We start from the raw sequence: 11,655 nt of genomic DNA, 5'->3' as shown, positions 1-11,655 counted from the left end.
TCACATCCGTTTATAGTGCGGACCCATTCATACATCCATTCATTCATCACAGATCCTAATTTTGACCTGATTCATAGAACGATCAATCTCCATTCCAGTACCCCCAGAAGTTTCGATTTGTTACGGGAACATGGAGGACTTGGCGACTTGACAGATTTAACGTGCATCAGTCACCATTTACTACACTGGGTGTCTTCGGCAGTCGGGGTACGAACCCACGAACTCTCGGACATGGGCCCAGTGCCCTACCGACCAGGCTATCCCGGCACTCTTATTAACTTAAACTCCCTTTTTAGTAATTAGGAATCTTATATATCCTTAAACTTTATTTTTGAAAGAAATTTAAGAATTTAACTATAATGCAATGCACAGTGTGTTAGTTTACTATTGCTGTAATGATGAAGGTCTTGCTATGTTGAGTTGATGCTTGTAGTATGAATTTTATAATAATAATTCTACATTTATAACATGAGAAATGTTTATTGTAACTAAAGTACATAAAAAAACTAAAACAACTGTTAAAGTAACAGAATACAAAAAATTACAATAAAGCATATCTACTTCTATTACAATAAATGCAAATACATTAAGCTGAATGAATTTATCAAACTTGATTCATAAATTAATTGTACACACATTCACTAACAATCTTTTCTCACATATCACATTTTTAAGCACTACTGGTAACACAATCGCTAAAATGCAATGAAATGATAAATAATGCATTGAAGTAATTACAAATGAAAAATCTGCTACATATGTAAATACGTAAAATAGTGCGGAAAAATCCAGATATTGGTTCAATTTGTATTTTTAGGTCTTTAGGAACTGACTGAATCAATGCCAATCATGAACTTCAATCTTAAGGGCAGTTTTCCATCTTTATCTACTTTAATTCATTCTTTCCATTTTGATAAATCAACTCCAGGAATATCGTTGCAATTAACAACAGGATTGCTGTAATAAAATTAGATTATTCTTTTCAACTTAAATTAAATTGTTTACGAACACTTCAAAAATATACTTGAAGATATGCTTTTAAAAAATGTAGCAGCAATTTGTTTTATAAACAGTGGTTAGTCAAAAATTAATTTCTTGCAAAATCATTTAGCTAAAAAAAAATCTCGTATATAAAATTTTATAAAATATATTGCTATAAAATCTTTAGTACCGAACTTCCTCGGCAGATGGCGCTACATTATAAATTTTCACATTTGCTTTTTGAAACAACATTCAAAATAACACTTTTTTAGAGGTAATTGACTGTTGAAAAATATGGCTTTTTGTAAAAATCACCGGTACTGCGCAATGCGAATGGTTAATTAAAGAAGTCAGTATTTTCTAATCTGCCTAATATTTTTAGGCTTATATGCTCTTCGACTGATAACGACATGCGTGAAAATTCAATTAGATAGAATTTTCTCACGACTTATTGCAATAAACCTTTAATATGTTTGTTTGCAGTAAGGCTTCACTTCTCCAAGCTTATTGCAAACTGCCTGAAATAAGTCAGATTAATTGAGCTATAAAGTGTACATTCATCAATTACTCTAAATGAAAGTGTGGATACGGCAATAATTATAAAATATTAGAGAATTTTTCAATTAGCCAGTTTCATTGCAAATGACGCTGTTTGTTTGCAATCAATTGAATTATTCAATTAGCTAGCTGTATATCTACTGTTCAAGTTGGTAGATTAACGCTTCTATCAGCCTTAAAATATGCTTTCAAGGTAAAACTATAAAACTTTTTTTAATTATAATAACATGAATCATTTTTATAAAATGAAATGGTCAGAGAAATGTAGAGTTTTACCACCATTTACCCTTTGACGCAGAAATTTTATTAAACATATTTTTTGTGCTTTTTTCAATATTTTGTGTTAATTTAGGTCAAAATAAGTGAAAAATATTTCATTTAGCATTTTAATAATTTATGGTTATGAAATACAACATGAAACACCGGTGTCTTTTTTCTGAGTTAGAAGTAAAATTTTCCAAAAACAGCTCTCATCCAAACAATAATATTTTTAAATTTGCATTTATTTTGATCTTAGAGAAGCTGTTTTCCATCAATGAAATTTCTTTCATTAACAAAATCAATTATTGATAAATGTTTGAATGAATTTTTCTTCATCGGACTACTTGTTTGGATTTAATCTTTTAAAACAAATGTAATTCCGATAACTAATGTAAATCCGTCCCGCAGTGGACTGATCGTAAAGACACGGCTCCCAGTAGAGCACCGAAGTCAAGCATCACTGGCTGCGGTCAGTGGGCGGGTGGGTGACCACTTTGATCAGCCTGTGTAGGGACCGAGGATGCGCTGAAGAGACTTGCCACGCACGTCAAGATGCTGTTGCCACTAGAGCTCCAACAATGTGCTGTTCAGTATACACTTCGGTAGTATCACAAAAGTAGAAAAGATTGTCACGATTTCTATAAGGCATCGAACACTTAACAAAGTTTTTCGAAGCTCTTTCGGCAAGGAAAATAAAGAAAAAGCCATAGTTTAAGTGCCTTACACTTGAAGCAAAGCTATAATTTTAGACTGTTTATGTCATCTTGCGGTAAAGAATTTTCTGGGTTTTAGAACAAGAAAATAACTAAAATATTTTAAAAAGTTATCTAACTTCTTTAAAACTCGCCAATTCGGCGACATTTTTCCATCTTGATGAAAATTATCAAAATCAATGCCTTATTCCTATTTTTCGAAAATTTTTATGAGCCCAGATAATGGAGCACAGGAGTAAATTTCTAAATATTAAAAAAATCGATCACAAACGCTTTTCTTTTTCTCAAAATTGTAGTTTTCTCCATATTTGACGTTTTGAGCCGTTTTCAGAATAAATATAGAGGGCGCTGGCTAAAGATAGGCTCAATTTGACCTAACGGCCATGAGTAACTGTTTCAAACTCACATCAGTTATGAAAATAGCATATTATTCACACAAAAAACATTTCTTTCGACCACAGAGATTTCGGAAAACAGCTTTGATGCCTCGGAGTGATCTTAACACAACACGGAGTTAAAACAGTTGATTGTTTTGGTAAGCGCATGTGCAAATTACTTGCCAATGACTTTTCACGCAAAACTCGAACTTTTATCCAATCCACCTAACACTGGGTGCTCAGTTAAGGGTTTGAGGAATATCTTACACTAGCACTATAGTCGGTGCGTGCATTGTATTAACCAATTAGCATTCACAGAGTTTCGAGTTTATACCACCGCATTATTGGGAACCGAGCACAGTTGTTGTACAAGTTATTTAGTGACCCATCCCGGTCACTGAATAAACATTTATTAAAATGATTTTCAGTCTTCAAATATTTTTTACAACGTGGAAATTTGCAATTCGGCCTTCAATAATGCAAACCTTTTAAAGTCAAAGCTTTTCAAAGATTCGAAGCTTTTTGAGAAGATGTAAAATTAATCTAATAAAGGGTTGGGAAATTTTTGTTTTAAAAAATGCAATCGAAATAGAATGAGGAAAACGTGATAAAAGCATCAAAACCAGTTTGATAAAACGTAGAGGTGTTTCTAACAGTCGCCTTTCCACTAAAATCTTTTTCCTCCGGCAATGAAACAGGTTTTGATATCTTACCCTCCTTTCTTCGTTAATTATGATTTATTAAATTTCGATACCGTAAACCGGGGCGAGTCTACCCATTTTTTCAGTTTGTCAATTTTCAAGTGGTCAAACTTTTGTAAATATTAAAGAAAAAAGGCTTTTAATAGGTGTTTCGGAATCGCTATTTATCCCTCTTTAAAGCTGTGAAATCGATTTTAGAACATATTAACAGTTACGCTGCTACTGTATATTTTTATAGAACTGCTGAAAAATCTCTCGTATGGGGCCAGTCTACCCATTCTACTAAAATGAATGTTAACATTGTAAATAATCAAATTTTATTATTAAATTGTTATTTTAGTTACTATATAGGATATTTATGAAGTAAAATTCATAACTTTATTATGTATTCCATTTTTTTATTCATAAAATAACACAAATTGAGTATTTGATCGATTATCACATTTTGATCACAGTTTTGTTTTTATGTTCATTAACATTATAAAATAACATTTTTTTCTGATTATTGTTGAAAAAAATAAATTAAAATTAATATAAATTTACAATTAAATAATTAATAAATAATAATAATTAAAGATTATTAACAAAATCGAAATTCAAACATTGGGAATCATGAAAAATCCTTTTCCCATTCTTTTGGGAGGTAATAATAATTTATAAATAATAATTTATTTAATTTGAATTAAATAAAAAAAGTTAATTTTGCAATATAAAAATTGAAAAAATAGGTAAAATAAACATACTTTATATTTACATTTATATTTAACCTATAAATTTTCTTATTAATAATATATATATCAATGCAGGATTAAAATAATATACTCAAATTCATTTAAAATGACTTAATTTTAATATAAACAAAGTTCTAAATTATATTATTATGCTTTATTAAAACTAAATACGAATGGGTAGACTCGCCCCACGAATTCTGGCTTTTTGTTTACAACAGCAAAACTTACAATCTTTTTGTTTTTTTTTTCATATAAAATTAATGTAATCCTAGTCTTAGATAAGTTTATCACGTAACCAAAGTGAAAATAGTAATAATAATAATATACTTACGGAGCACCAACTAAAATTTTTCTGATTTTCAATACAAATCTCTCAAAAGACGTTTGAACAGGTCGGTTAAAAAGACACCAAATAAATAAAAACGGATCAAACTACTACAGCGCCATCTTCCTTAGAGTCTGAACTAAGTCCTCCGTCGGTAAAAATTTTTTTATTTGCAATTTAAAATAGTGAAAATTAAATAAAACTAAAATGGGTAGACTCGCCCCTGGATGGGTAGACTCGCCCCGGTTTACGGTAACTTTTTTTGTGTATTTTTCTCGCTTACATATTAATTTGCGTTCGCTCTCGCTTAAATATTAACAAATGTGTATACTTTTTTATACTTCATTATTAGCAAGAATTCTGAAAATAGATATGAAAGATATAGATATAAAGGATAAATATATATAAATTAAAAATTTCCAGTAAAGCTTGCTTGTGATACCTACCGATCAGATGGAACGAAAAATGGATTTTTTTGAATTTCTTTCAGATGATCAGAATTATCACAAATCAATCTGGCAATGTTTGATTTGTATATCTCCTTCAATTGATCTTTAAAAAAGAAAAAAATAATCATAAGAAATTAATTAAGAATTTAATAATTATTGTATATTAAACTGAATATTTAAAAGCGTTAGACATAAAATGCTTCTATCGCCGTCCCCCAGTGGACTGATCGTTGAGACACGGCTCCCAGCAGATCACCGAAGTCAAGCATCACTGGCTACGGTCAGTGTGCGGGTGGGTGACCACTTGAATCAGCCTGCGTAGGGACCGAGGGTGTGCGGTATTGGTCCTCGTTAAACTGTTCTACCGTAAAGTGCTCAACTTCGCATGCAGGTCGTCGGGCTACCGAAGCGGGGGTGCCATCCCCTCTGCAGAGGATCAAAATTGTGATGGCATGTCTTCGGATCATCCTCCGGGATGTTTCCCAGACCGTCGCCAATAGCCCATTGTGCAGCTCTAGTGCGACGTAAATGAACAAAAACAGCTTCTATCGCCATAAAAATTAGCGCACCAAAAAAGAATTGTGGGAATGTAACGAAGTTTGGCATGGAGGTACGTGTCAGGCAGATATCTAAATGATGATTAGAAATGCTTTACGTAAAACCACCGGAAGGCGTTGAACTTGTTTTCTTCGAAGTATCAAACATGTAAGCAGAGCTTATTTGTATGCATTTATATTGTTGCACAGAGAAAAAATTTCTAAATTTAGATGCCGTTACTCCGCCAATGAAGATAATATAAACAGCTGTCAGAGTTCGAAAAGGAAAAAAATCGGGATGAGGGAAGCCGGGCGGTCGACTTGGCGAAGAAACAGCCACTTTAACCATTCCAATTCCACAGTGAAAAGGTATTGGAAACGTTGGACTAGAGAAAGGGAAGCTTACACGGTGGGCAGGCACAGGACGTCCTCGACAGATCAGTAGTTGGGAAGATTGTCACATACGTCACGCACGCATAGCGCCAACTGTCTCATTGTCCTCCATCCGGACACCGACAGCACCTTCACTAGGGGCCTCTGTGTCGGTTTGTACCTGTATCGGTTTGTACCACCATCACAAGGCGCCTGGCGGAAGAACATTTTCTATCTTGGCGTCCAATATATGTGCTGCCATTGACAACCACCATAGTCTCCTTTTAGAGTGGTGTCACGCTGGACGGGATTGAACAACAACCGAATGGAACCAACACGTCTTCACCGACAAATCTAGATTCAATTTGGGCATTGATGACAATCATTTACATGTATGGAGACCTCATGTTGAATATCTCAAACCTACCCACGCTGTTTAGCGACACGCCCCACTGCTTCTACTGCTTACGTGATGGATCTCGCAGGAGCTATTTTTCAACAGGGCAATGCTCGGCCACACACAACAAGGGTGACACAGAATTGCTCCGCCACATTACCACCCTTCATTGGCCTGCACAGTGCCCAGATTTGTCACCGATCGAGCATATCAGGGATCACTTGGGACGGCAAGTTGGATAATCTTTGAGTTTATACTACTTCTGCCTTACCGTATCGCATCGTGCATTCAGGCTAGTAGTGTCCCAACAGTGTACTCAAGCTATTTTTGTATTTTTTTCTGAAGTAAATAATCATTTTCCTTTCATGTTTTAATCACGTACTTATGTCATCGTTGTACGTAAAATTTCTTTCATTCTGACAACTCTTTCTTGGTATGCAAATTTAGTGTATATTAGACTGAAAACTATTACAGGGCTGATATCTACCCGGAAAAGATAAAAACCAATAGTAAGAAGACTTTTTTTTTAATCTTTCTTCGGGAACTTGACTTTTACCATTTATTAATAGGTAAAACTTACATGTTTACTCAATGTGTTTGATAACTGTAGTAAAAAGTGGTAGTTACAAAACTTTTACTGCTGCATATGGAACGAAAAAATTAAAATGTTCTTGCTATCGATTTTCTTAATATCTTTTGTATAATATTTTTATATATCTATTTTTTAATATTTTTTAATATCTTTTATCTATATAGCAGAGCTACTACTCAAAAATTATAATTAAAAATGTAATAAATACCAGAATGATATATTTCTTAAGAAAATGGAAAACAAAATAGATTAGAAAATGATAGAACTGATAGTTATTTTTAGAAATTCTGCGTCTGTTTCACATTAAAAAGCTCAAGGCAATATAATGAAAAGACGGGGATGACATTTTTACATCTAATTCATCCTTACTCATCCTACATCCTTTCCTCGAATAATACTTTTTTACTTAATGTTTGTAAAATAAAGCTTAATTTCGAATTGCTTATATTTATATGTAGAATGTTCTTGTTTGTTTTTTTGGAAATGCTTAGTATAAATTGATTGCTCTTTGAAATGCTTATAACAGAATTGATAGTTTTATAATTCTTATAACAAAACTAAAATTCTTAGAATACTTATAATACACATAGAATTCTTCTTGTAGAATGTTTGAAACAGAATACTTAATTTTGAAATGTTTACAATAAAATGATTCGAATTCTCGTGAAATTCTCATTATACATCGCTGGTAGCATAAGATTGTCACATTCACAAACGCTTTTATCAAAAAAGATTGTTATAAAATGCATACAAAACTCGTACAATGTTTATAATAGAATTGCTAATTATATAACTCTTATAATACACCGATATTTTTATAATATACTTAGAATATTTCATAATACTTCAATTCAGAACTGAAAATAAGCACTCACTACGTGGCGAGTCAACCATAAAAAGGGGCCGACTTAAATTAAATAAACAGCCGGCTCATTTTTTTTAATCGCTTAATGATAGAAGTATATCAATGTAGAAAGATACTCTGGAAGACAGAATTTTTATTAAAATGCCCAATGCTTCCATTCAAAATTTTGATCCTTCAAAACTCATCAATTCTTCGTGGAAAGATTCATGTGGAAGAAGAGTTCTTCTTTAACAATTCACATATTTCACAGTTGTAATGTATACATTAAATGTATATATTTTGCTTTCTCAAAAATTCTTAAATTCTTCAGTATGTCAGTATGTTTAACTAAATTTTGTCGCATATTTATATTATTTTGATTGTTGATTGTTGGTTGTTTTGATTTATATCCGTCCATTTTTTCTAATATAAATTTTTTAAAAATATAATTTAATCCAAGCAACAGCAAAAAAGATTTGGCAAAAATTTGCTATTAAATGAAAAGGACCAATCAAACAATCAATATCAACCTATTAAGGAAACACTGGGCATTAAATCATCAGAGTCCATCCACTGGCTATATATATATATATATATATATATATATATATATATATATATATATATATATATATATATATATATATATATATATATATATATATATATATATATATATATATACTACATAAAATAATGTTGAATGACTGCTACCTTTTGTAAAAGAAGCTGGCGTTTCAGGTCTTTCAAACCAAAATCTATCCCCATGGCGAGTTTTTTTAAATTGTCGCCCAATAAGACAGAGATGAGTGGGGCCTATCATTGTGCCTTTAACGTGGTTTTCTGCCAATGCTCCAGGAATAAAATCAACATCTTCAACGTCTCTGAAAAAAAAAACATAAATGCATTAAATAGTATACTAAACGTGTCAATTTCTCTTTTTTTTTTCTTTTTTTGGACAGAGAGATTCAGAGCAGCGTTATAAGATTAGGGCTCATCCTCAAGATTAAGAATTGTACAGTAACATAATAACTTAATTTTATGTGTTTAAAATGTTTATTATTGACTAAAATTTCATTCTAATGAGCTCAAATTTAGCTGTTCGATTTCAAGTTACTGGTTTGACGCTTAGGTGGCAGAGCCTGGAGATTTGATTGCCAAATCTGTAAATCACAAAAAAAAATAATAATAATTTTTTTAGAGCCTATTTGAAAGTTCAAACTTAGCTGTTCTATTTTAAGTTATTGACTTGGCGCTTAACTTGTATAGCACACTAATTTGGCTGTCAAATCAGGACATTACAAAAGTTTATAATAAATAGGTAAAAACTATTATTTCAATGCAATTTTCGTCAATAATTATCAGAAAACACAAAATTAACATGATGCAAAAATAATTTGAGTATATAAAAGTACCAGTCAAATGCAAATAAGTAGCCATAATATACAATAGTCCACAATTAGCCAAGACTAAGATAAGCAAATATCGTGATCCTCAATAAATGCACCGTCGTTGCTGATTAAATATTCGCTGATTAAATTTCGTATTAAATATTTGCTGATTAAATATTCGTTCGATCGAAGAGTTACGATTCTTGACATGTGTACTACCGAAAAAAAAACAGTATCAATAAGCTTTGTTATGTTTTTGAAGCATCCCTCCTCAGTATGACTTTACATTTGCATTAAATGCTTTCCTGCGAGCTGATTAATCAATCATACATAACCTGAAGTATACTTTTCCTACCTTCCCTTATAACTCTGAATGATGTAGCTCATATTGAAACAATATTTCTGACGCAATCACACATGTCTACTTTTCATTTGGGCAACCATTATATAAAATTGGTGGGTAATTTATTGATAAACAATTAATTTATGGAATTTATACATGGTTAATTAATGAATATGGATAGAATTAGTATTTACTCATAAGCTTCTCGGAGCATTTGTACTCGGAAAGGATCCATAATGTCATAGAGGTCATCCCAAGATTTGACTTCTGATAATCCACAAACAGCTCTCCATTTTGTGTAAGGTGGTATTCCATGGTCTCTTGACCTCTGAATACCAAGAGATGCCAAATCAAATCCGTAATCAGTTCCAGTAAATGGAAACAGTTTCGTTCGAGCCTATAAAAAAAAGAAATAGTTAATGAGTTATTAGTGCTGACACATCATGCTTGAGACAATTTTTGTATGAGCATCTGTTTTATACTCTCCAAAAGAAGACACCAGATTACGGTCAGTGACAAGCAAAAAATACTCCAGTCACTGACCGTAAAAATAAATCTATGTCTGTATGGTTAAAATGACGTCAAAATGCAGGTCAACATGTAATTTTTTTATTTTTTTTTTTATTTTTTTTTTATTTTTTGGAAAATGTATGGCGACTAACTGAAAATTAACGATATGCAGGTAAAAGTTACGTTTCGGCTGGACTTAGACCCTTGTATGAGACTCAGGCGATTTGTTTTTCGATTAAATCGTGGAATGACGTTACATAGTATAGTGGTGCCCTCTGCCGGAAAGTGAGAGAGATGCGTGCTCGTTACCAGTAATGTAGAAAAAATGCAAGAAAGTTGTTCTTTGGACCAAACCCATGTGACTATAGTCTGGTGCTGAAACCGTCATGAGTGTATATATTCTCGAATTAAAAAGCTTTATATAATAACCGTATACCTGGGATTTTTCCCCAAAAATAGGGATCAGGCTGCATAAAATAACGGTCACTTCCCCAAATTTTATGAAAATTTCTTAGAGTGTACAGTTCTTATTGCCTCCTTAGAAAAATAGAACTATAACTGAGTGTAAAGAAGTGTAAAAAAATAACTGTGAAATTTTCAAATGGAAATATTTTTTTTTTCACTATTTATTAGTATACTCAAGAACATTCTCGTTTCGTTCACCAACAACTAACTATATTTGCCACAGTAAAATTTTCTTTCCGGTCTATTAAAATATCGTTGTATAGAAATTAAAAATATTCGATTAAAATATTCCACGATTTATTATCTTAATGTAGATTTGGCTTCTCATATTTAGATCCCGATTCTATTGAAATAAAATTTTGGCATTATCATTTTTCTCGGCTACAGTTGCAACTTCATCGACGTAATTTTTTTTATGTCCTATTTAATCTTTGGTTACTTAACCTCGTTAAATGTTTCCGCCAAAAAATTTAAATTAGTGCAAAAAAGTTACACTTTCATAATTATTTTCAATTTCGTATTCATCATTTTAATAGATTATATTACTAGACATAGTTTTACACAAAACACACAATGTAAAACATAACTTATTTACTCTTTAGCAATTTTTTACAAGTTTAAATCCCGATTTAAAAATGTTTGTCTTAAAACTGGACGTAATTAGGTAACATCTTTTTTTTTTAAATGAAGAAGCACCACTCTTAGTTGTAAGCCTTTAATTTGACATAAATACCAAGATCAAAAACGCAATGAAAGAAGAGAATTCTAAGAAGGGATGACAAATATATATTACAAATATAAAGTTTTAAATTAGGCATTGAGAAAGACTTTATTGTTCAAAAAATATCTTACAACTTGTATTAATTTTATTTAGTTGTTGTTCATTTACGTCGCACTAGAGCTGCACAATGGGCTATTGGCGACGGTCTGGGAAACATCCCTGAGAATGATCCGAAGACACGCCATCACAATTTTGATCCTCTGCAGAGGGGATGGCACCCCCGCTTCGGTAGCCCGACGACCTGCACGCGAAAACGAGCACTTTACGGTAGAACAGTTTAACGAGGATCAATACCGCACACCCTCGGTCCCTGCGCAGGCTGATCCAA

The 11,655-nt window shown here is 32.1% G+C and overlaps 1 protein-coding gene across 2 annotated transcripts in view; it reads right to left on the bottom strand.

Moving 5' to 3' along the window:
- Positions 1 to 460: 460 nt before the first annotated feature.
- LOC107444912 (salivary peroxidase/catechol oxidase) overlaps positions 461 to 11,655 on the bottom strand; it is a 68,893-nt gene continuing 57,698 nt past the window's right edge. For both annotated transcript variants that reach the window (XM_087168315.1, XM_087168314.1), the window contains exons 18-21: positions 9,766 to 9,968; positions 8,552 to 8,721; positions 5,094 to 5,199; positions 461 to 957 (exon numbers count right to left, since the gene is read on the bottom strand). In XM_087168315.1, coding sequence (XP_087024441.1) covers positions 897 to 957; positions 5,094 to 5,199; positions 8,552 to 8,721; positions 9,766 to 9,968 — 540 coding nt within the window. In that variant the 3' untranslated portion in view covers positions 461 to 896. The remainder of the gene's footprint in view (positions 958 to 5,093; positions 5,200 to 8,551; positions 8,722 to 9,765; positions 9,969 to 11,655) is intronic.

Source organism: Parasteatoda tepidariorum, chromosome 7 (genome assembly GCF_982258835.1).
Source record: "Parasteatoda tepidariorum strain Cologne lab strain chromosome 7, Ptep-v5.0, whole genome shotgun sequence".
NCBI lineage: Eukaryota > Metazoa > Arthropoda > Arachnida > Araneae > Theridiidae > Parasteatoda > Parasteatoda tepidariorum.
The sequence above is the reverse complement of the archived record's forward strand: the minus strand, read 5'-3'. Positions and strand labels throughout refer to the sequence as shown.